The 24,617-nt window shown below is 47.3% G+C and overlaps 2 protein-coding genes and 3 pseudogenes across 3 annotated transcripts; 2 read left to right on the forward strand and 3 right to left on the reverse strand.

The window, feature by feature from the left end:
* Positions 1 to 514: 514 nt before the first annotated feature.
* Positions 515 to 2,000, reverse strand: LOC136551935 (probable carboxylesterase 7). Its single transcript, XM_066543460.1, has one exon. It carries the CDS (start codon positions 1,991 to 1,993, stop codon positions 797 to 799), a length of 1,197 nt encoding a protein of 398 aa, XP_066399557.1. The 5' UTR covers positions 1,994 to 2,000; the 3' UTR covers positions 515 to 796.
* Positions 2,001 to 4,311: 2,311 nt separating this feature from the next.
* LOC136551936 (probable carboxylesterase 13) lies at positions 4,312 to 6,595 on the forward strand. 2 transcript variants are annotated; one of them, XM_066543461.1, is made up of 3 exons: positions 4,312 to 5,504; positions 5,608 to 5,705; positions 5,773 to 6,595. In XM_066543461.1, the coding sequence occupies exons 1-3, from the start codon at positions 4,690 to 4,692 to the stop codon at positions 5,856 to 5,858; spliced, it is 999 nt and encodes a 332-aa protein (XP_066399558.1). In that variant the 5' UTR covers positions 4,312 to 4,689; the 3' UTR covers positions 5,859 to 6,595. The 2 variants fall into 2 exon arrangements, with proteins under 2 accessions (XP_066399558.1, XP_066399559.1); XM_066543462.1 differs by having other exon boundaries at positions 6,054 to 6,591.
* A 1,455-nt stretch (positions 6,596 to 8,050) lies between these two features.
* Positions 8,051 to 12,577, reverse strand: LOC136551937 (uncharacterized; annotated as a pseudogene).
* Positions 12,578 to 21,336: 8,759 nt separating this feature from the next.
* On the reverse strand, positions 21,337 to 22,864 carry LOC136549908 (tuliposide A-converting enzyme 1, chloroplastic-like; annotated as a pseudogene).
* A 100-nt stretch (positions 22,865 to 22,964) lies between these two features.
* LOC136549907 (2-hydroxyisoflavanone dehydratase-like) lies at positions 22,965 to 24,548 on the forward strand (annotated as a pseudogene).
* Positions 24,549 to 24,617: the final 69 nt, after the last annotated feature.

Here is a 24,617-nt window from a genome sequence, read left to right on the forward strand (position 1 = left end):
AAGATCAAACAAGATTAAATCAGCCAAAGGGTCAAATTTTCCGATTTCAATAGTTGGACAGCTACCCAAGGTTGAAATTTAGACTTACATGCAATGTGAAGCTTGAAAAATGTACTTTTACCCTTTTTCATATGTAAGTGTCAAAGGGCCATGGCTTGCTGCATAGGCTAGAAATTTATTACTAATAAAACTTCATTTATCTTAAAAAATGTATTAAAAGTGTGGGTCGAAAGTACTGTGTCTACTGGAAATGTTATCAGAAGTTCTTATCGCATTGCAGCAGCTGTAGTGAAGCTGTTCCTCTATTTACATGTGTACGCAGAAGCACCTGTTCACAGCTAACGCAACTCAATTTCTTCTGAATATAGAGTGGAAAGAAATAGTGACAGTGCGAATGTTGTGTTTTCAGTATTTCGAGGTATATCTGTAACAGGTGGTTTGAATAAAACTTGAAATGAAATGGATCAATTTCTAGTCTTATCAGTCGAGTAGTCCAACTAGTTTCTTGGCCAAGCAAAAGATGCAGTTACTGACAAGATTCAGTCCGAAAGAAACAGGGACATTTTTCAATTATACATTTAGCCAGTCTGTTGCCTGCAGTTCACAATTACAGTGTGCTAAGTTCAGGATAAATTTCGATCCACAACACAAATTCAAGATCAGGATTCAGAAGTACTGCTAGACTCTGAGATTGAGCATTTGTCCTTCTCTTGCAATATGAATCAAAATCACTAATTGTGCGAATCTTTTTCGCTGAACTACGCACCTGGTCCGGGCAAACAAAGCAAAAGTTACCTCAACAACGCCTGACGAATTCGGCCACGATGGCGAGCTCCTTGACGGCGTTGTCGCTGCCGTGTTTAGGCAAGAAGAAGACGTGCCCCTCGCCCTTGGTCTCGTAGAACTCGAGCTCCCCCTCCCAGCCGCACTTCTTGATCCCCTCTGCGTACGCCCTTGCCCTCTCCACGAACCAGCACTGCTCCGCCGTGGTCACCAGCACGCGGCGGGACCCGAGCTGCCTCCACTCCTCCGGCGACGCCATTGGGTTGACGTAGGGGTGGTCGAGGCCGAACTTTCCGCCGCAAATGAATTCCCATGTGGGGTCGAACATTGCGCGGTAGCCGGGATCCGTGGGCTCCGCGCCCAGCGGCTCCTTCCCCCAGAAGTAAGGGTGCAGGAGGACGATGCCGCTGACCATGTCGCCGTAACCCTCGATGCCGCCTTCCTTGCGCAGCCTTATCGCCACGTTGTGCGCCATGTTACCGCCGGCGCTGTCCCCCGCAAGGACGATGCGGGAGGCGTCGCCGTGCGCGGCGAGCCAGGGCTCAGCCTCCGCCTCGGCGCCATCCGCGCGGCACGCGGCGATGACTGCCTTCAGGGCCGCGAACGCGTCGTCGTAGGCGGCGGGGATGCGGTGCTCGGGCGCTAGGCGGTAGTCAACGGAGACGACGACGGCGGGCGCCGCGGCAGCGAGGGAGGCGGCGTAGATGTGGTAGAGCGGGGAGGCGGTGGTGTGGACCATGAACGCACCGCCGTGGAAGAACACGACGACGGGGAGCTTCTTCCCGGGATCCACTCCGTCGGGGAGGTAGAGGCGGGCGGAGATGCCAGCGGCGGGGTCGAGGACGACGTCCTTGGACGCGACGCCGTTGGCGGGGTCGCCGTCGGGGGACGGCGGGACGGTCTGTGTGCCATCGAAGCGCTCGACGCGGCCGGTCTTGTACACGCTCAAGACGCCGGGCATCTCGAACTCGAGCTCGGAGTCGGGGTCCATGGCGGCGTGGGGATTGAGGAACCTGTAGATCGGGAACCGGACGAGCAGAGCGGCTAGCGAAGCGATGAGAAGAGCCGCACAGAGCACCCGACACGACAGTTCGGGCATTCTGCCCCGTTTCTTCCTGGTTGGTAGCGAGAAGCCGAGAGATCTGGATTCTCGAATACTGGATGAACGATCCGGAGATCTGGTGTGGTGGCAATTGTGACCGGATGCCATTGCTGCGTTTGGATCCATCCAAACTTCCGTTCGCCGGTAGAAGCTAGGTTGGGGGTTCAACTTATCAGCCGTAAGTTTGTATTTTTCTTTCACAACAAAACAGCTTCAGTCGGCCGAACAGGCCTGATTGATCTCTATCAGCTTAGATAAAAACAAAACTACTCAATTCCAATAATAATAATTTTAAACCAGGGGTTTAACTCTACAAAATTCAAATCCACAGAAAAACATGAATCAAGGGCTTAGATCTTGGTTTCACTCTACAAAATTCAAATCCACAGAAAAACATGAATCAAGGGCTTAGATCCATGAAAGATTCATGGATTTTATGAAGTTGCTCGAGAGGTACTTTAAAACACGGGCTTGAGAGTTACGTTGTAATTACATTATTTTTCTCTAATAACATTTCAGTATAAATATCGGCATAAGCCAAATTTTAGAGAAACAAACAGGGCGCCGCATGTAACTCTTCAGCATAAGCATCAGCATTATGCTCATCTCGTACCGGTTAATTCTTTTCCGTCCGTCCTCTTCCCGGCACGCAACCTTTCTGCTTCCGACCTTCTCATGGCATCGCAACATATTTGAAGGAACGTGACATTGCTTACATGTATATGGATGCCCGGCTTGCAGATGGTGAGACAATGGGCCTCAAATCCTATTATTACATTCTCAACAATATATCTAGGGCCATTATTTACCTAAAGATAGTTGATGGCAAAATTGTTAGGAAAATAAAAGGGTACTAAGAGCTTCGTAAGACCTCAAGGGAATGTGGTAATTCGGCGATATGTTTCTGTAGAACATTCCCTTGGTGATTTCGAGTTTTCACTAACCTCTAGAACCACCCCATAGGTTCAGGAGTTCCGGACAAATTTGCGAAACTTTTTAGAGTTTTGCTAATCTGCTGCTTTTAGTGTTATAAGAATTGCTTAGATACGCCTATTCACCCTTTCTAAGCATTGTTCATCCTTTTCAGGGAGATGGAGGATAACTAGATTGACCATTCCAACGGTCATTAGATTGCTGCTCCGCCGACAGTTTAGCAGTGCCCATGGCTACTTGAGTTGTAGCGGCATGACAGCATCATGAGAAAAAAAAACATTGCATACAGCAAGAGGAGGGGTCGAACGGAATAGAAACGAACGGGCGCGAAGAGGTATATGTGTAATCAGTGACATTGATGAGTAATTTCCTCCCAATACTAGTAAAGAAATCTTTTGTGTGACGAGCGAAATGGATTTTTGGAGTCGGGCAACCCAACCACCCTCGATCAAAGGTCACGACAAATGTGGATTAATAGAGGAGGTTGCTTTACCTGCCTCCATAAATCGATTAAAATAAACAAAAAAGAAAAAGCCCGCACGAGCCTAGATCTGGACTGTGCACGGGCCTAGATCTGGGCCTCGCACTGCCGCCGTCGATACGCTTGCCCAGATCTGCCACCCCAACGTGGCAAGCACCGCCAGGAGGAGGGAGCCGGGGCCCCGCCGCCCCAGCGCCGCGAGCGTCGCCGGGAGGAGGGAGCAGAGCCCCGCGAGCACCACCGGGAGGATGAGGGGGCCAGGGGCCGCGCGTCACGCTGGAGAGGGAGGAGGGGACCGGGCCACGCCGCCGCCCAAATCCGGGCCCGCGACCCGCTGCTGCCACCCCCGTGCCCAGCACGCTGTGGCTGTCGCGCTGGAGGAGAGAGGGGAGGGGACCGGGGGGCACGCCACTGAGAGAGCTCCGGGCCCTACGCCCAGCACACCGCCGCCACCGGTAGGGGCTGCCCTTGCGCCACCAAGAGAGGGAGAGAGAGAGAGAGAGAGAGGAGGGTGAGTGAGGAGAGAGGTTGGCGAGTGAGGGAGAGAGAGGTGTGCGCCGTCAGGCAAAGAGAGAGGGAGAGGGAAGAGTTGAGAGAGAAAATGGAGAACCAAACCCTATGTTTGAGTACATGTAGTCCGAGTGGGATATCGGGCTGGGCTGGGCTAGGCCTGTATGGAGACGAGCCTTATAGTGTGCCTCCTAAAATCGATTTACGGAGATGGTCGTCTTCGCCTCCGTAAATCGATTTTAGGAGGCGATCATTTTTTTGTCCGCCTCTGTAAATCAGTTTTGGGAGTTGAACAAAAATAGCCGCCTCCATAAATGAAAACGTCCGCCTCCGTTAATCGTCTCCTTAATTTTTTTTATTTAAAAAAAATCAAGGGGGTATCCTTTACATGTCGGATACTCCTGCCGTCCCCAAAACAAGTGCACTTGAATGACGGTCGATTCTGGATTTCTGAGCCTGTCACTGCGGCACCACAAAATTCTACGGAGTACTACAGTTCTGAAGAAGTATACAGTGAAAATTAGTTCTAATCATTGTTCAAAGACAGACAGCAGCACAAACAGATTAGCCAGCACGAGTTGGTGTTCTTTTCTTTCCAGTCCCATTCACCTTGTGATGCGGGTGATCCACGAGGACCACCAGCACCATGACCACCGAACAAAACTCTCGTCACATTCCTACTCCCGTCGCCACTCGAATCTACTGACTTGCGAGCCCCCGCAACCGCAGCATCATCCCCTCTCCGCAGAATTTTGTATTCTGCAGTCGTTTGTTCAATCGTCGGGCGGAGTCCCAAATCTCACTTGTTTTCTCCTACCCAGCAGCGCCCAGCTACTCTTCCGATCCCTGTCAGGGTTGTTAGTCTTCAGCTGGTGGGATCATGGTTGCCAAGACGAGGCGACAGCTCGCCAAGCTCGCGCTGCTTCTACTCGCCCTGCTCCTCCTCCTCGCCGCCATCTTGCTGTGCGTCTTCTTGATCCCGCGCCACCACAGGAGGCCGCTGCCCCCTGCGTCGCAGCCGGGGAACGCGTCGAACCCCGACGACAGCATCGTGGCGTTCGACTTCTCCCCGTACCTCATCATGTACAAGAGCGGCCGCGTGCACCGACTGGACGGCACTGCCCGGTGCTCGGCCGGCGTCGACGAGGCCACGGGGGTGACCTCCAAGGACGTGGTGCTCGACAGCCGGACCGGGCTCGCGGCTCGGATGTACCTGCCCCCGGCGCACGGCGGGACGAAAAGCAAGGACAGTGGCAGGCACCCGGTGCTGGTGTTCTACCACGGCGGCGCGTTCGTGATCGAGTCGGCGTTCACGCCGCTGTACCACGCGTACCTGAACGGGGTGGCGGCGAAGGCGCGCGTGGTGGCGGTGTCCATGGAGTACCGCCTGGCGCCGGAGCACCGGCTGCCGACGGCATACGACGACTCGTGGCAGGCGCTCAACTGGGTGGCCAGGAACGCCGCGTCCGGGCCGGAGCCGTGGCTGCGGGACCGGGGCAACCTGTCCCGGCTCTTCGTCGCAGGGGACAGCGCCGGCGCCAACATCGCGCACAACATGGCCATGCGCGCGGGGGGCACGGAGACGGAGGGCGTGGGCGGCTGGACGGCGGCGCGGCCATCACGGGGCTCCTGCTCCTGGACCCTTACTTCTGGGGGAAGAAGCTGGTGGCCGGGGATTGCTGATTGCTGGTTGCGGTACATGATTAATTAATAGAGATTATTGTTGTTATTGCTAGCACCGTAGCATGTTATTTTTGTTTTTTGTGTTTGGATCTTGATTGGGTTCTCACTTCTCAAGAGGTGGTGATGATTTGGTGATGGCGAGCACGGTGAATCTGGGGATGGCAGCTCACCACACTTCTGGCATCGTGAGGAAAGCTGCCTGCAGACTGCAGTGTGCGACGCCTTCCTGCTTTCGCTTCAGTTTCTTCAGGCTGCGCTGAGTACTAGGACTTGTTTTCAGTTTCAGAAAACCTCGTACTGGGTCCAGCACTTCGGTTGTTCGGCAATCACTACTATAGAAGACTCAAGTCTCAAGACGCAAAATGAACTGCGTCGGCTATTCTGTTTTCAACCTGTTGATGATTGACATCTTAAGTTAAGATTTTTTGTTTTAAAAGGTTCCTTTTGAAACAAAACATCTCATCAGACGATTGTGTATTAGCTCGGATTACGATTTGCTAAACGCGATCTCACTGTTTTCGTTTTTTTTTTTTTTTTGAGAATGCTGTGTTCGGTTTTCAGGTGCAAAGGATGCGACGGGTTGGTAGTTCCCCACCGGCCACTGCTTGCGGTAGCGGAAGACGGCAACGGCACGGGCTCTTCGACTATGCACATAAGTACACTTTAATAAAGTTGCAAGGTGCCTTCCCTTCACGGACCACGACCATGCCATCTCGCGCTAGCAGGACATTAGGCGTCGAACATGGACTTTCTGGAAACACAGAATGGACAACTATCCAGTCGAGCAAAAGTACCGCATGACCTCAGGCCTGTTCGCTCGAAATTATCAGCCGGCTTATTAGTTAAAATCTATAGTATTTTTCTCTCATAATAAAATAATTTCAGTCGGCTTATCAACCGGCTTTAATAGCAGCCGAACAGGACACCGCGAAGGAGCTTTTTTCATTTTTTTTTCCTTTTCCTTTTGATTTGAAAGCGGCCTTGCCTGTCTGATAGAAGGATGGATCGATTCGGGTCGAGGAATGAAGCCATACAGCAATCAGTCTGTTCGCTGGTTGGTTTCTAGACTGGTTTATTGTGAGAGAAAAACACTATTGGTACTGGTTTGGGCTGGCTGTGAATGACGACAGGGACACCACTCCCATCCAAATCGCCGTGAGTTTCTGGCTACTACTAGTCTGCGTCTCCGTGAGTTGTGAGCCTTGTGACGAGGCAATGATTGGCGAACGGGTGCAAGAATGAATACGTCATCAATGTCTCAACAATTGTACGTACTTGTCCAATCAACAATTGTTCGTCGAATGTTCACAAAACATCAGGGCGATCCTAACATTATATTCTCCTCCGAACTGCATCATCAATAACAAGAAGAATTCAGCCGCACCTAGCCCACAATTTTCAGGCAAATCCGGCGCAAATCACATAGAGCAAATGCAAACATCGGTGAGCAATGCATTCGTGAGGAAAATGGCTTCACAGGGTAGCAAACCTGACGATGCGTCGTCTTGCGCGCCGGAGTCGGCGCCACGCGAAGTCGACGAGGTGGAAGCGGTGCCCATGCCCGGCAAGCCACCTCGAGCGCCTCTCCACCTCCCTAGCCCTCACCCGGCACCCGCGGGACCTCAGGCCTTAGGGCAGCTCTATTATGTCCATTAAGGAATAATAAGGAGTTGCAAAGGAAAGAAAATAAAGTAAAAGTGGTATCATATATTGGACTAAGAGTGGCAGCTTAGTATTTTTAACAACTTGTAGGTTGTTTGAGACTTTGAGCACCAGGTGCATACAATGACAATAATAATAATAATAAAAGAACAAACGTCATAACAGTTACGCCTATTGTTCAAAGTTCACTTGGCCGGTAGTTGTTGGCATGTGTCCTAGCTAATACAAAAAAATAATATTTTGTTTTTAGTGAGTCCCATTTTAGTTACCTGAAACGCTGGAGCGGTTTGAGCTGAGGAAATCTCATAATATATTTGCGAAAATGTTTATTTAGCTCTTAGGCCCTTTGAGCGTCGGCATCGTGGATACAGTTACCGTAAAGACTATGTTAAAATACTTGTGGTGTAATCTATCCATCAAGATTTAAATTCTCGACTTGACATGGTGCTGGTATTTTTTTTAAAATTTTGTTTTAAAAGTTAACCGTATTTTTTCCCCACTGATATAAGAAAGTGCCCTAAGACCTGAGGCGTGAATATAATCCTCCATCGGCGACGCTTTCGTCTGCATCCCACTTACAGACTCCAATCATGTGACCAAATTAGATCCCCACTTCCACGTTCTTGACATGTCTTTTTGTATGTTCAATGCTCAGCTAAACACAAACTTGTGAGATAATGTATATAAAACTTTTGTGTCCTTGTATTTCTACTAGGCAGCGTGCCCGTACGTTGCTACGAAATGGCTAATATTTTATACTAAAAATACACGGATCGCACGATAAGATAACAATACTGTAAAAAATAAATATCAATGTTAAAGTTACAGTTAATCCAAAAAGCAAAGTTTATGAAATTAACAGTCATGGAGAGCGCGGCGTCAGAGGCTTACAAACTCTACTTTATAGACCTTTCCGTGATGCGTCTAAGATAATGTTTTATATCGGCAGGAAGAAATCTCTGATATCCATTTCTTTCGTGCGCCAATAAATCCACGAATAAGTTCCGCCGCATCTTCAACCCATCATATACACATGCTCGAGTATATATGTCAATATTCGTGCCGTCGTATGGGTAATACTGCGTCTCTTGAAAAATCTTCCATAAAAACTAAAAACAAAGTGTTATACCCACCGTATAAATATGTGTGGTTTTTTATCTATTCCACGTAGACATATACTGTAGAATAAGATATCCACTTAAGTGTTTGTGGCAAGATTCACGATCAGCCATATATAGAAATAGTTAAATTGTAGGTATTATTATTGCAAGCCATAGTGACTCTACGTTAGTTACCCATCTATGTCCTCTGCAATGTTTTCTTCCCGTCTGAATTTTTATTTGAAGACATCTCCTTCCATTCAGGAATATGTACATTCACTGCGTTCGTGTACTGCAAATTAAATCCAAGAGTGTACTTGGCATACATCAGCGCTGGTGTGTCTTTACACCAGTCTTCAATAGGTCTAGGATCAATCACGATAAACATCTTCTCCTTCTAATCAAAAACATAAAGCATATATTTTTGAACGTGCATCCATAGCAAAAGAAACTGTAAACATGGTAGCGTTTATAAATAGTATATAGGAAACAAGTAATAAAAGCAGGAGCAAGCGACTTACATATCTGCATTATGCTAAGTTGTATTCCATATCATCACATACACCAATCGCAGCAGCCATTTCTTTCTTAGTGTATTTTTTACGGTATTATGACATTTTTGTTAAAAGCACATATTTTATGGAAGAGAAGGATATCAAGAGTCAGGATTAGTATAACTTGGCCTACTTTATACAATTAGGAGAGCAATAAATAAGACAATATAATATAGCACGAGAAGAATTTTTAAAATATGCTTACACAGAATCCTAGGTCCATGTGATGCTTCGTAATACTATTGTACTTTTTCATTGTATTGTACTCTCGAGTTGCCTGAAAACGGATATCTAAGTTGAAACAGTTCTCAGAGATGTCTCGATTGTTCATTAACAACTCTTATAGGTCCTTGACACTTAGAGCAATCATGGAGGGATGAAAACCTTTAACCCATGGCTTCCTACAAAGCATTAGACACAGATGATGGTTTTTGTCATATAAGATAGCACACTATTATTAGTAAATAAAGTAATTAAAATAAGCATGTAGCTTACTTCAACGTCGTTTCATCCTGAATTGCCATGACGTAGTCACACAGTAACTCAGTCATCTCTTCCTTGTTTATTGGCATGTCTTTCATGGCCTCAAATGCCCAAAACTCATCAGGGTCTTGGTTGGCATAGACTTATGGGGATTTATTCTGAGTTTGTATATGTTGAGGGGTGTCCGTTTGAACCACTGCCTCCTCATAATGTTTTCTCTTTTTCGTGGACACTTAATCAGCCATCTTTGGATTCTCTATTATGGCACAGTCGCTTGGGCTTTCAATATTTTCATCCCTATCAAGATATGGAGCACCCTTTCGTTTGTTTAACTCTAACGATAGTAAGATCGCTGCAAGCTTCAATCTAAATTCTTTCATATCATCCTGCACGATAGTATGAATCTAATTAATTATTAATTAAAAACTCACAGCTAGTGCACACTCATAACTTATGGTAAGACGCATAGTTTACCTGATTGAACTCGTCTGACAAATCGTTCCTAGTCTAATACTCCATAAAAATTATTAAGAATAAACCGCATGAAAAACTACATACAACATTAATAGAGGTTCAGGCTCATATTAGATCAAAAAGGCAAAGACACATAAAATTTAACTTATATGACATGCCATTATTTCTGACGTATCCATCTATTTATAATAATTTGCCGCGAAAAATCTCCTTAACCGGCCAGGTATCAACCTCAACATCTAGCCATTTGTGCTCTTTTGGGCCTGTCTCCTCTAATATAAAATTTATCTGTTTCCGCAATCCACCATGCTATTTGTTCATAGAAGAACGAATTAATCAGTATTTCTAAAATATAAAATGTGTACAAATAGTCGTGTGAGGAAATACCCACAATTTTATTGAGGTCAACACGTCCGAACATCTCGTCCAAAGAGTCTAGCACCTGAACCTCACGTTTGTCGGCGTTTATAACAGCAAGGTACCAATGTGTATTTGTAACATTCATTGGAAGGAACACCTATCAAATCAAACAATAAACATTTTGTCAGGCATAAAAAATTAATAATGAAAGACCAATAGATCGTTTAAAAAACTTGCTACCATGTCATGCTTCAAGTAAGCTAGCACCCTTTGAACTAAACTAGGACGCTGTGAAGTGCCACGGTTAGGGTAATTAACTTCAATGGTCTCATCCTTTTCTCTATCCTGCTTCATGATTGTAACTAAGCACGTAGTTTCAAGATAGGCTGTACCTTCTGGCCTCTTTTTCAAAGCATCCTAGGCATTCAATAGTTTAATATAAGCATCTATGACCTGCATACATTTCGCCATTAGAGAGTGTCGGGGACCTAACACCGGGGTACCCCAGGTGGTGGAACCGATAACCATCGAACGTTAAAAACTTCTGGACGGACAAGGGCGCCGCTATGTTTCTTGCCCGAGTGACGGGAGTTTGGTTCCACCTTGCCCGAGAGCTTAGGGATTGACTCCACCTCGCCCGAGGGTTTAGGGATAGACTCCGCCTCGCCCGACCCCCGAGGGCCAGGCTCGGTCTCGCCCGAGGGATAAAGGCCAGCTCCGCCTCGCCCGAGAGCTTAGGGATTGACTCCGCCTCGCTCGATCCCTGAGGGATAGGCTCAGTCTCGCTCGAGGGATAAGGACTGGACTCTGCCTCGCCCGACGTCCGAGGGCGAACCTCGCCTCACTCGATGTCCAAGGACTGGACTCTGCCTCGCTCGACGTCCGAGGACGATCCTCATCTCACTCGATGTCCAAGGACTGGTTTTGTCTTGCCTGACAACCTCTCCCCATTCCCTCATGATGATAGGTGTAGGGTAGGACAAAATGTTCGGGTCAACCGCGGCTTCAAGGACCATACCCTGCGCCTCGGTAGGAAAAGTACTGCCAGGGAACGACGGGATGGGTGCTCTAGATCCTCCCGGACGTAGCAGAGTCTGAAAAGTGTTGCGGGTGTGTGCTCTTCGCCTTGTAGAGTTGTAGGCGCCACCTTCAGCTCTGGGACATGGAACCCGACGAAGATATACGACAACCACTACGGTCCAGGAAAGGATTCGCATCCTCCACAAATGACGGATGTGCGGTCACCACGTTATGATCATAGGGGAACGACGTCCGCTTCTCGGCCCCTCGGGTCCACCAGATCGGAGAGCTCACTTCAGCCTTCGGACGCCCTCTCCAATCGGAAGACCTTGCCCACAGCGCTACTCCGAAACCCAACCCCACGTCCCTCCAACAGAGACTCATAGGAACCAGAATGCGTGCAGAGTAAGGCTAGACGAGGCTCATAAGTCAAAACCACTGTACCAAAGTCCATACCCTGCACGGGGCAGTACTCTATAGCCATCCTAACATTCTACAGTGCATCGACAGTATTGTAGGCACTTATCATCCTTTCGCACCCACCGGAATAGACAACAAGGCTGGGTAGACATGAACAACAAGGCTAGGTAGCGTACGCACCCTAGCCCTCTCACTTGTAAAGCCGTCCCCTTCATCTATAAAAGGGGATGCGCTTCCTCCAACAAGGGGACCGACTTTTGACAGCACAACACACAACACACACAGTCAAGCTGCTACCAAGCTCTTGACATCCTTTTGACCCTTCCATCAGAGACTTGGGACCAGTCCCTCTCTCGATCATTTGTACCCCTTACTACGAACTATTCTTCGGTGCTAATAACACGAGCAGCAACAGACTGGACGTAGGAACATTCGGCCTGAACCAGTATAAATCTTGTGTCCTTTAGCGCACCATCCAGGCCTAACGCGTATTACTATAAATTTACTTGCCGGTGCTTGTACGAAACACTGATAGAGAGAAAGAGCATTGAAGTTGGCAATGTTTGATTGAGTATTATGACTTGCATCTGTTACCTCGTCAGACAAGTATTCATATAACTGAAAAAGACATTCCATGTGGTTTCTCGACACCAGAACATCATCTATGAGCACAAGCTCCTCATTCCCAGGTGAAGATGGAATTTTTTGACAGATTCAATTATGGCTCTATCAGTATCGGTACAAACATAATCTGAAAAAGAGGATTAAATTAAAGTATAGAACAATAGTTAGCAGTTTTTGTAGGTTAATCCATCAAAGAGAAAATATCAATACCTTCTGGGGCAACTGGTGAAGACATAGATTTTTTGGGTTTATTTTGTACGATAATAATTTTCGAAAGTCTTTTTTCTCCCATCGGATCTACCCCAGAAGTTGATAGGGCCTTTTCATCATGGGCCGTGCTAAAGCCCTGGTCAACTGGTAGAGCTTCGTGGGTAACCTCTGTACTCATGCTTTCTTACAATCATCTAGAATCATCCATAGGCTCACTGGTATTTTCTGTTTGTACAATATCTTCTAAGGGGCCTCCATTTTTCTTTCAAATCTTTGCATATGAACTATCCATGGAGACCTAAAAGACGTACATATTATTTTTTAAAAATAATTAAGTTATATGAAACATGGATGTCATTAATTCAGAACTGAAATGATATATAGCTATATAAAATTGTATTTTCTTTGTTCTACTTTGTTTTTAAAAAAGTATTATATACTCTCAGTTTATAATTCTGCAAGGACATAATATCTTGTCCCCTACTACTAAATTTCTAAATGCAAAAGCCAGGAAACCGTTCACCCCTTGTAAATACTTCTTTGTGTGCCTACATGGAATGTATTACGTAAATTTTCATGTTCACTACAAAACACTTTTAACATTTGTAAAGTAGTTGTGTTGTACCTAGGCTCATTATTGATCCATGTTTTATCCATATGCCTTTACATGAAGGTTAGACCGTGCTCAGATTATATCTTTTCAGAGAGAATACAACCACACAACACAAGCTTTAAAAAAAGCAATGTGACATCAAGTGATTGGAACTCGAGAAATAGAATCATACCATTACGTAGTTCTACATAAAAGTTCAAACTGCTTGCAGCTACAGATTTTGCTTCTGTGAAGGTAGTATGCATTAGATATAAATTATCAAGAAATGGAGACAACAACCCAATAGTCCTAGGGTTGTAGTGTTTGTTTAATAAATACAGCCTGAGATTAGTTTCTTCCTATATGGCCATCAAACTGAACATATACAGCGAACTTACTTCAAACAATTTTGCTCAAAAAAAGAGCTTACTTAAATTAGAATTTACAAACCACAAATTTTTTTAAAGGAGACAACATACAACATACAATATACACATCAGTTTTTGGCTGAAAATTGTCATCATCCATTTTTAAAACTACATACATGTCTACTTCTTGAAGTTCTCTGTAAGGTTTTGTAGGTAATTGAACCATCAGAAGATAGAATGGAAAAGTTTTTGTTTAGCCCTCCATTATCTAAGCAAAGAGTTGAATCTGTTGTCATGCACATCAAGGGGCTGCATGCTACATAGCTAGCAGTACTATAAACTCCCTCTGCATTCTCTTGTTTCTTACTATTTATGAAAAATAACACATACAAATCATTGTAAATGGTCACCAGTACATATGCCCATGTACCCTATGTGTAACAGGTACCAAGAGATGACATAGAGAATTTTCCTAATACCATGAAAATTCAGAAATAAAAGGAAAACACATAAGGAGGGAAGGAATAGAATAGAATCGCAAACAAGAAAAATGGATAGGCTACAGACCTGAAGAACCTAGATGCTCACAAGTGTCTCCAAGCAAAACAAGGCAAATATGATCTGACAAAGTAAAGATCTGAAGGAAAAATGATTTACATGTTAGATTTTTTACTTTTTACCTTCTAAATTGAAATGAAAACCCTTTGCATACTAAAAGCATAAAAGTTCCATGAACACACTGAAAGCATAAAAACATATAAATTATCAAGAAATGGAGACAACAACCCAATAGTGCTACTGTTGTAGTGTTTGTTTAATAAATACAGCCTGAGATTAGTTTATTCCTATATGGCCATCAAATACAGTGAGCTTACTTCAAATCAGAATATACAAACCATAAATTTTTTTATGGAGACAAGATACAGTATACACATCAGTTTTTGGCTGAAAATTGCCATCATCAGTGTTTAAAGCTACATATATGAGCAATTTTGGCAAGACAGCCATCATGACAGAACTATTGCTTTCCAAAAAAAAATTAATGAATTACTATACTTAACCAGCTAACCATAATTCTAAACACATAAATTTCAGAGCTTCTACCTAAGCACACCCAAATTTGTATGAAACAAAACCCATCATCTACATTATGAATAATATACAACAAAAAATAGAAATATGTTACCTTGGCCTACAAATATAACCGGCTTCAGTGAGTCGGCAAATCCAATCAACAAATCAATGGATGAGGAAGCAAGGATGTCGTTGTGTAGACACAAACGTCAAGCAAGCATCTCAAATATATTTTCAACAAGATGCAAACTCAAACTAAATGAAGCAGAAAAGGACATATCGTGGTCGTGTAGTGAGGAGTCGAGGGAGGGGGTGGTCTGAAGCTGTAGGAGTGGCTGGGGCCTGTGGAGGAGACTAGCTGAGGGTCCAGATTCACGCTCGTGGAGGGAACTGGCTAGGGTGGTAGGACGGCAATCCGCCCTGAGCCGAGTGGCGGTCTGAGGCGCGCCGTCCTGAGGTACAGGGCGGCGGGGCTCAGCAGGGCGCGCGGCTTAGGAGCTTAGTTGAGGATAGGTTTTGGCCTGAGCCCTGCTCAGTGGGATTTGGGGGCACACAGCGCAACGCATCCACTCGCCGGCGGCCGCCTGCCACCCGCTACCTGCCGGGATCTAGGAGGAGTGGAGGAGAGCCGCTACCTGCCACAGCTCGCACGTGAAAGGTCCTAATATAGCTAGAGGGGGGGTGAATAGCCTATTAAAAAATCTACAAACCAACTAGATCAATTTGATTAGTATAACAAATAGCGAAATGTAAACTTGCTCTAGCTCTACAAGGGTTGTAAGCCACCTATCCAACGATTCTAGTTGCTATGATCACTAAACACATAATTTGATATGTCACTACTCACTAAGAGCTCTCACACTTGCTACACTAAAGAGCTCCACTAGATGAATTTAAACTACAAAGCAAGCTCTCAATTCTAGCTACACTAAAGAGTTTGCTACAACTAGTTTGCAAGAATATAAATAAGTGAGTAGTGTGATTATACCGCCATGTAGAGGAGTGAACCAATCACAAGATGAATACTAAATTAATCACTGGGAGAATACCAAAGGGCAAGAGACAACCAATTTTTCTTCTAAGGTTCACGTGCTTGCCGGCATGCTAGTCCCCGTTGTGTCGACCAACACTTGGTGATTCGGCGGCTAAGAGGTGTTGCACAAACCTCGTCCACATAATTGAACACCGCAAGAACCTACCCATAGGTGAAGTAACTCAATGACACGAGCAATCCACTAGAGTTACCTTTCGGCGCTTCGCCGGGAAAGGCACAAGACCCCTCACAATCACCACGATTGGAGCTGGAGACAATCACCAACCTCTGTTCGACGATCCTCGTTGCTTCAAACCATCTAGGTGGCGGCAACCACCAAGACAAATAAGTGAATCCCGCAGCGAAACACAAATACCAAGTGCCTCTAGATGCAATCACTCAAGCAATGCACTTGGATTCTCTCTCAATCTCACAAAGATGATGAATCAATGATGGAGATGAGTGGGAGGGCTTTGGCTAAGCTTACAAGGTTGCTATGTCAATACAAATGGCCAAGAGAGTGAGCTTGAGCTGGCCATGGGGCTTAAATAGAAGCCCCCACGAAATAGAGTCGTTGGCTCCTTAGTCCACTGAAAAACAGGGCGACTAGACACGTCGGTCAGATCGACTGGACGTGCCGGTCAGATCTACCGGACGCTGGACCCCAGCGTCCAGTCGCTCGATGCGTGCTACGTGGCCCCTGCTTCAAACATTGATCGCCCGATCTCAACGACCATCAGTACATTTAAGTTGTGACCGAACACGCTGCTTTGAAGTGATCGGACGCAGGACCCCAGCGTCCGGTCATTTCCAGTAAGGTTCCATTCGCGACCGGACGCGTCCGGTCACTCCTGACCGGACTCACCCAGCGTCCGGTCACTCACCGTCTCCTCTGTGCGTCGCCACGTCAGCGTACGTCAGCACTGACCGGACGTAGGCCCTGAGTGTCCGGTCACACTTTGTGCCAGTGTTCGGTCACAAGATCGAGACTGCACGCTCACTGCTGCTACTGACCGGACGTAGAACCCCAGCGTCCGGTCACTACGTGACCAGTGTCCGGTACACTCTATGAAACCCTGTCTTTTCTATATAGGGCGCCGTTGGCACCGTCGGACTATCTGCACTCTACGGGCGAACACTCCGCTGGTGGAGTTTTGAACCTTTGCTCCCAAGTGCTAAACACAACGTGTATCACCTTTGTGCATGTGTGTTAGCATATTTTCACAAATGTTTTCAAGGGTGTTAGCACTTCACTAGATCCTAAATGCATATGCAATGAGTTAGAGCATCTAGTGGCACTTTGATAACCGCATTTCGATACAAGTTTCATCCCTCTTAATAGTACGGCTATCGAACCTAAATGTGATCACACTCGCTAAGTATTTTGATCACCGAAACAAAAAGGCTTCTACCACGTATACCTTTGCCTTGAGCTTTTTGTTTTTCTTTCTCCTTTTCCAAGTCCAAGCACTTGATCATCACCATGGAATCACCATCATCATGTCATGATCTTCATTTGCTTCACCACTTGGAATAGTGCTACCTATCTCATAATCACTTTGATAAACTAGGTTAGCACTTAGGGTTTCATCAATTAACCAAAACCAAGCTAGAGCTTTCAGCACGCCGGCCACCACGCCTGCACACGCTGCCGAACGCCCAAAGCCGCGCCCGCACGCTGTCGCCTCTGAGCAGATGTGTGCCCTACGCCCCTTCCTCCCGGCGAGCGCAAGCGCGAGGGTGAGGGTAGGTGCGAGAGGAGGCGGCTGTGTGGGCGTGCGCGTGAGGGAGCGTGATTGAGCGGGATCGTGGGAGGGGATGGCTTTCTTTCTGTTGTTTCCTCATTTGCGCGTCGGTGGACTCGCGGTCGCGGGCGAGCGGAAGGGTATCGTAGGGGAGACGGACCGAAGACGACCCCAAAAAAAGTCGCACGAAAAAATTGTCTTACTTTTGTTCTTTTTAGTTGTAGGAGATTTTTATCTTTTTGATAGAATAATTTGTAGTACATATTCATATATATATATATATATATATATATATATATATATATATATATATATATATATATATGGCTTTTAGTAATGAAATAAGGTAGCTCAGCTTGTTTGGTTCTTTATATTGGAAGCTGCCAACACAAGTTTAAATCCTTGACGCGTGGATGCTAGTATCTTGTTGGATTTAATCCATGATTTAACGGCATTATTGTTTCAGTGGTAGATAATTGGGCATGAGTGCTCATATTTTCTAGGATATATACAAACAAAGAATACAATAGCAAGAAACCTTCTAACCATTGGATATTCCTGAAAATATGATTATTCCTACAAGTCCAAATACTCCAACTCATCAGTACGATCAGTTCCATATAGAAGGTACTCATAATTATCGTCGTTTGAAGTGCATAAATATTCTTTCATTTGAAGTGCATCAAAATTTCAAATGGTTTATCAGAATTTGGTATTTGAATATTTAGAAGGGACCAACACTGTTTTGAGAAATCACAATTTAGAAAGAGATGCAACTGAGACTCCTCCAATCTCCACATTGTTAGAGCACAAACACAGTTGTAACCCTAAAGTTTCATATTCTTTCGATTTAGAAGACTTATGTTACTATTCTGACTTTTAGTAGTAACTAGAAGATTACCTTATGTTATGGCTAACAACAAGATTTCCAAAAGCCATTTAAAAGCTTTATGCACTGGATGATGGCCAATTAGGACTTTGTAGGCTTTTAGTTGAGGTGTATAATGATGATCCCCAAATATATGTCCAAGTGTCAAGCTAAGCTGAGAGTTCAACATCATGAAGAAGAATTTCTAGTTATTGTAGTTGCCGGAAGGCTTGTAGCGAAATGGATAGATAAAATTGAAGGGGTTGTAACGACTAAGAGGGGTTGAATTATGTCATAAAAAATTAAGGCCCAGAACACTTATATAACCTACACAAGTCTATTTTGGGCGGGTGGGCAATGGCTGAGGCTAGGCCGGCCAGCAGGACAGAGATGGGAGCATGACGGAGGCAATACTATAGGATTGATTTTGCGAGGCGGTGGTTTTTTTTAACCGAGGTAGGCGAGCTGGGCGGCCGCCACAGTTCATTGGTGGTAGGGCCGCTGGCCGAGCGACCACCTCAGTTAATCATTAACGGAGGCGGGCCGCATAACACGCCCATCTCGATAATCTACGATTAACTGAGGTGGGCACCATAAAACAACCGCCTTGGTTAATCGATTATTTTCGGAGGCCATAAATCGATTTAGAGAGGCTGGCGTCTTAAGATGTCCGCCTCGGTTAATAAGTGCAATAAAAAAATTTATAACTCTTTCATATGAACTCGGATGAAGACAAACTTTATATCAAAACTGTAGCTCTCGACGAGATCTACAACTTTGTAGTTGAAAAGTTTTTGAATTGAAACTATTTCGGATCCCAAAATACTGTTGTAAATGCACATATTTTGAAATTTAAAATTATCAAACGATCTCGGATGTTAACATGGTTTATAAAAAGTTCTCAATAAAATCTACAACTTTGTTGTTGAAAAGTTTTAAATTTGAAGATGTTTAAAGTCCCAAATATGTGTTCAAAGGTTATAGATTTTAAAATTTAAAATTTAGAATTCCTAAATGATCTCAAATGTTTGCATAGTTAATACCAAAGTTCTAGGGGCCGACCCAATCTACATGTTTGATATTGACAAGTTTTTGATTTAAAGTCATCTAGAGTGTCAAATATGTGTTTGAAATTCAAATATTTTGAGACTCAATTTTATGAGTTTTTTAAACTATCTCTGATCGGATACATCCTATACCAAAGTTGTAGTAGTTGATAAGATTTAAAACTTTGTAGTTAAAAGTTTTCATTTGAGTTCATTTAGTAGCCAAAATAGCTAATATAAGATTACAAAATATTGATATAAAGATAGTATATTATGGGCCTGTTTGACAGAGCTGTGCTCCTTGATTCACTGGTGAAGTGATTATCTGTTGGAATCGATTCTGTCTGATAAAATCGTTTGGCAAGTTGTCTGTGAAGTGATTTCTAAAAGGAAGGATTTTGCTGGAATTGTCCGTAGTACCCTCTCTGTCTGAACTGAAGTGTGCCCAATATTTATATGATACATTATGGTTTTGTTAGAAATTGAGACTAGTGAAATTCTCCATGTATCTCGTGATTTTTGCATGCAGTGTAAAGGACTAACACAAACAATTTTTACATTCTCATCACCAGTCCGCAGCGTCTTCCTTCATGGTGCTGATATTGTTTCATGTCTTAGAATTAGTATTAGTAGTCATACTTCACAAACATGTAAAGGACTAATAACACTCATGCAAAAAAAAAAAATCATTTTCAACTAGCTACACATCAGCATCACATACAAAATCCATAATACAAGAAGAAACATGTCTCCAGATTGTAGATTTGAGCAAGAGGGGCTTGGACGGCAGCGAGAGGAGGTAGGAGGCAGCCTGCAGTAATACATCAGATGGATCTGAGGGAGAGAACGTTTTTGAGAGGGATGGGATGAGCATCGGCCTTCAACTCACTGGAGAGCAGCGGACGGACGAGCAGCGGGCGTCGGGGAGGGGCACGGCGGCCGACGCAGACGAGGCGACGAGCAGTGAAGGGGCCCGGCGGCCGGCGCGGACGAGCACTGGAGGGGCACGACGGTCGGTGCGGACAAGCAGTGGGCGTTGCGCCGGGACGAGGAGCGGGCGTCGGGGAGGGGAACGGCGGCCGGCGCGCTCCGCTCGTCGCTCGCGCGAGAGTCGCGACGCGGGTGCCATACGGAGGGGACGGAGAGACGGTGTGGGAGAGGAGACCGAAGGAATTTCTATTTTTATACCAGTGGCATTTGCGGGTAAATATCATGAAAGTTCGTGGGGAGGTCCGTATTCTCAGATGGTGGGGATCCCGAGTGAATCCGGGGGAGCAGGTTTCTATAGCTTTGTTTGTTGGTCATAGCCAGGGCTTATCAGTCAATTAATAGTGTTTTCTTCTCGTAATATCCCAGCACCAGTCAGGCTTATCAGCCCAGAAACCAACCAGCGAATATGCTGAGAATAGAGAACGATTCACTCAGATTCACTAGAGAAGCTGGGGCGTATTTTTGCGTTTGGCAGCCGAGGAGCGATTCTCTTGAAGAATCTGCTCCATGGAGCGCTCCCAAACGCAGCCTATATATAGATATGAAAAAGTGTGTAGTGCAATGGTAGAGATGCGATAGTGTTGTGAGTAGCAGGTCTTGGGTTTGACTCTCGAAAGTCGCAAGTTTTTTTTGGTTTTTTGGGTTTTCTGGGGAACATTAACGAGGGCGGGCATATTAAGACGCCCACATCGGCATATCCGTTAATCGATTAACCGAGGCGAGCAAAACAACTACCTCCGTAGGTCACCATTAACCGTGAACTTTGGACAGAGGCGACTGATGACACGGCGGGGGAGCATGACAGATTTGGTGGGTGTAGAGAGATGGGAAAGGGAGAGGAAGAGATAAATAAGAGAGAAAAAAATAGAATTGTTAAAGGAGATATAAATAAAGGAAGAAGAAAGAAAAGAACAAAGAAAAGAGAAAAAATAGAAGAGCATTATGGACATTTCATGTATTTTATCTACTAGCAGCGGTTGTTTTGTCAAACGTTCTTTAATAACCACTGAATGCATTTTATCTACTAGGAGCAATCGTTTTATCAAACGTTCTTTTTAAGTAGTGAACCACAGCTAGATCTGTTTTAGCTGGAGTTGAAGCTCTATCATAGGGACCCTAAATCAGCGATGAATCATATCGCTTCCCGGTTGTATTTACTGGTCGAAGAATTTTTTTGAAGGGCGTTAGTTAGCTAGGCCCTCTTTTTTCTCCAGTTCGATATTCCGAAGCAGTGGTCAGAAGAATCGAAGTCGTGGCCTTAGATTTGTGTGCCTTGTTTTGGTCAGAACACACAAAAGATTTTAATCAAGTTTGGACTCATCAAATGGTGATCGAAAATCCTCCACCGAATGTATCAGCAACAATAAGTTTCGGACTGCAAAAACGTAAAAGCAAACAAAAGCCGGCAGACCATACACTAGAATTGTGCCGCAGACCATATACAAATTCGCCGGCAGCAATATGATTGTGCGCAGCAATATGAACGTAAAAGCAACAATATGAATTCGCCGGCAGCGGCAGGTTTTCAGACGTATCAGCCGCAGACCCACACACTAGAGTTGTGCGCAAATGCAATGTACGACGCCCACGAGATCGCAAGGATCCTACAGGTTAACAAATCTGGCAATGGCGTCGTCCTGCGCGACAGCGTCGGCGCACGCGAAGTCGACGAGGTGGAAGCAGTGGCCCTGCCCATTCACCTCAAGCACCTCCACCTCCCCGGCCCATCCACTGGCCCTAAGCTCCTCGGCGTACGCGCGCCCCCGGTCGCGGCACACGTCCTTCTCCGCGAGGCACACGAGGACGCGCGCGCACGCGAGCCCCTCCAGCCCAGGCGCGCCGGCCACGAGCGGGTTGATCCAGGGGTCGTCCACGCCCGAGGTGCCCGGGCACACCACGCGCCACATGGTCACCACGTTCTCGACCAGCGCGGGGTCCGTCTCCTCGGAGGCCACCCGGTCGGCTCCGAGGAAGTAGGGGTGCACGAGTGCGACGCCGCTGATGCGGGCGCCGTGCGGGAGGGGCTCGGCGCCGGCGCGCATCGCCATGTGGTGCGCGATGTTGGCACCCGCGCTGTCGCCGCCGACACACAAGCGGGAGAAGTCGCCGTGGTCGGTGAGCCAGGGTTCCTCACCAGATCCAGTGGCGTGGGAGGCGACCCAGACGAGCGCCCGCCAGGAGTCGTCGTACGCGGCGGGGAGCGGGTGCTCGGGCGCGAGGCGGTACTCGACGGAGACGACGATGGCGCGGGCGCGCGCGGCGAGGGAGGTGAGTTAGGCGTGGAAGACGAAGTTGAAGGCGGTGTGGAGGCAGAAGCCGCCGCCGTGGAAGTACACGAGGATTGGAAGCTTCTTCCTGCTTCCGCCGTTGGCTTCGGTCTCCTTGGCGGGCGGCGGGAGGTAGAGGCGGACGGCGACGTCTGGGGAGACGGCGCGGTCCTTGGAGGCGACGGCCGTGGCGGCGTCCGTGGAGGCCGGGACGGGGTCGGAGCCGAAGAAGCGCTCCACGCGGCCGCTCTTGTAGACGCGGATGAACTGCGCCATCTCGAAGATGACCTCATCGTCGCTGGCGCCGGACCCGGCCATGGGTGGTGTCGGGGTGTGGCTGGGAAGGCCGAGCAGGTTTGAAGTGCGGTCGCCGCAGGTTGCACGTCTTCACGTCTAAGCGCCGCCAGCAAACGGTTGGCGTGTGTTGAATGCGGGAGGCGTTGACAGATCAGCGGCCTGGTTGGGATGGGCTCAGCTGAGAATGGCCCATGTGGCCCACGACAGCGAGTAGTTGGATTTGGACAGTTGGGAGTGTTTTGGACTCTCGAACAGGCTGGTTCGAAAGGTCAGATCAGATCCGGCCATACTTCCTCACTGGTCACGGGCCACGGCTGCGCCGCGTCCGCGTCGGCGGCGGACGGCTCGGTGCCGCTGGGTCTCCGGCTCTCCGCCGCACATCCAAATCCAACTGAAGTAAACTTTTCCATCTCGTCGGTTCGACTTCTGCGATCCCTTCCGTGGCATATTACAATCCCCCCAACGCCATGGCCAACGCTGACGCTGGCGACGGCGGCGAGGTCATCCTCGACGCCCCCGGCTTCATACGCGTGTACAGGAGCGGCCGCGTCGAGCGCTTCCTGCCGGTCGACTTCGCCCCGCCCTCCACTGACGCCGCCACCGGCGTCTCCTCAAAGGACGTCGCCATCCTCCCAGACGCCTGCGTATCGGCTCGCATTTACCTCCCGGCGCCACCCTCCTCCGGAAATTACAGCGGCAAGCTCCCCGTCCTGGTGTTCTTCCACGGCGGCGGGTTCTGCCTCGGTTCGGCGTTCGACGCAGCGGTGCACGCCCACGCCAACCGGCTCGCCGCGGCGGCCAGCACAATCGTCGTGTCGGTGGAATACCGCCTCGCGCCGGAGCATCCGGTCTCCGCGCTCTACGGGGACGCATGGGCGGCGCTCCAGTGGGTGGCCGCGCACGCCGCGGGCCGGGGCAGGAGCCCTGGCTGACCGCCCACGCGGACCTCGGGCGCGTCCACGTCGGCGGAGAGAGCGCGGGCGCCAACATTGCGCACCACCGCGATGCGCGCCGGCAGCGAGGAGCTGGGCCACGGCGTGAAGCTCTGCTCGCTCGTACTGATCCATCCCTACTTCCTGGGAGGCGAGAGCTCCGAGACGGACGAGATGGGCGTAGCGTTGCTCCGCGAGCTCGTCCGGCTGTGGCCTGTGGTGTGCCCGGGCACGAGCGGGTGCGACGGCGACCCGTTGATCAATCCGATGGCAGAGGGCGCCCCCAATCTCGCTGGCTTGGGGTGCCGGCGCGTGCTGGTGTGCGTCGGGGGAAAGGACCCGATGAGGGGCAGAGGAAGGCTGTATTGTGAGAAGCTGAAGGGAAGTGGGTGGCGCGGGGAGCTGGAGGACTGGGAGGCGGACGGCCAGGGACACGGTTTCCATCTCTCGTGCCCCATGAGCGCAGAGGCGGAGGCGCAAGTCCGGGTCATCGCTGAGTTTCTGAGCTATGGATGACATCTCCGTTTATCCACTCCTTCACGCGGCCATGGTGCATTGTTCTCGAACCTGATGTTTGGTTACATTTTTGTTTCGAGTTTTGATTAAGGACATCCATGTTTTGATTTTTTTTCATAGATATATCTAGTCTATATAGTCTACAGTCCTTATCTTGTTGCTGAGTTACAGTTAGTCCTAGATTTTATCTACTAGATATTACATAAGCTTAATGAAGGCCAGGGTGTGGGTTCCAGATTCTCAAATTTCATCAGAAGAAGGGGTTACTGAATCAGGACAAAATTAACTGAGCTGTATTAGACTTACCTTTGGGTTAATATCTATTGGTGCAAGACCCAGATTGGGTATACCTATGCAATCTATATTTGCTTTGCCTGACAAAGTTTATGACAAAATCCTAGCATTGCTAATATTCTCTTTAGTACATTCCTGGTGACCTTGTTGCATAACATGAGCAGTCATTTAGTATACATGAGTCGTGAGGCTTCTC

The sequence above is a fragment of the Miscanthus floridulus genome, chromosome 4, assembly GCF_019320115.1.
Source record: "Miscanthus floridulus cultivar M001 chromosome 4, ASM1932011v1, whole genome shotgun sequence".
Lineage (NCBI taxonomy): Eukaryota > Viridiplantae > Streptophyta > Magnoliopsida > Poales > Poaceae > Miscanthus > Miscanthus floridulus.

What these genes read in the sequence shown, in the direction of transcription:
- LOC136551935 (XM_066543460.1), bottom strand. Translation starts at nt 1,993, where the DNA reads ATGGCATCCGGTCACAATTGCCACCACACCAGATCTCCGGATCGTTCA.
- LOC136551936 (XM_066543461.1), top strand. Translation starts at nt 4,690, where the DNA reads ATGGTTGCCAAGACGAGGCGACAGCTCGCCAAGCTCGCGCTGCTTCTA. An exon ending in ATTGCTGATTGCTGGTTGCG is followed by an intron (nt 5,505 to 5,607) that starts GTACATGATTAA and finishes TCACTTCTCAAG; the next exon opens with AGGTGGTGATGATTTGGTGA. An exon ending in AGCTGCCTGCAGACTGCAGT is followed by an intron (nt 5,706 to 5,772) that starts GTGCGACGCCTT and finishes ACTTGTTTTCAG; the next exon opens with TTTCAGAAAACCTCGTACTG.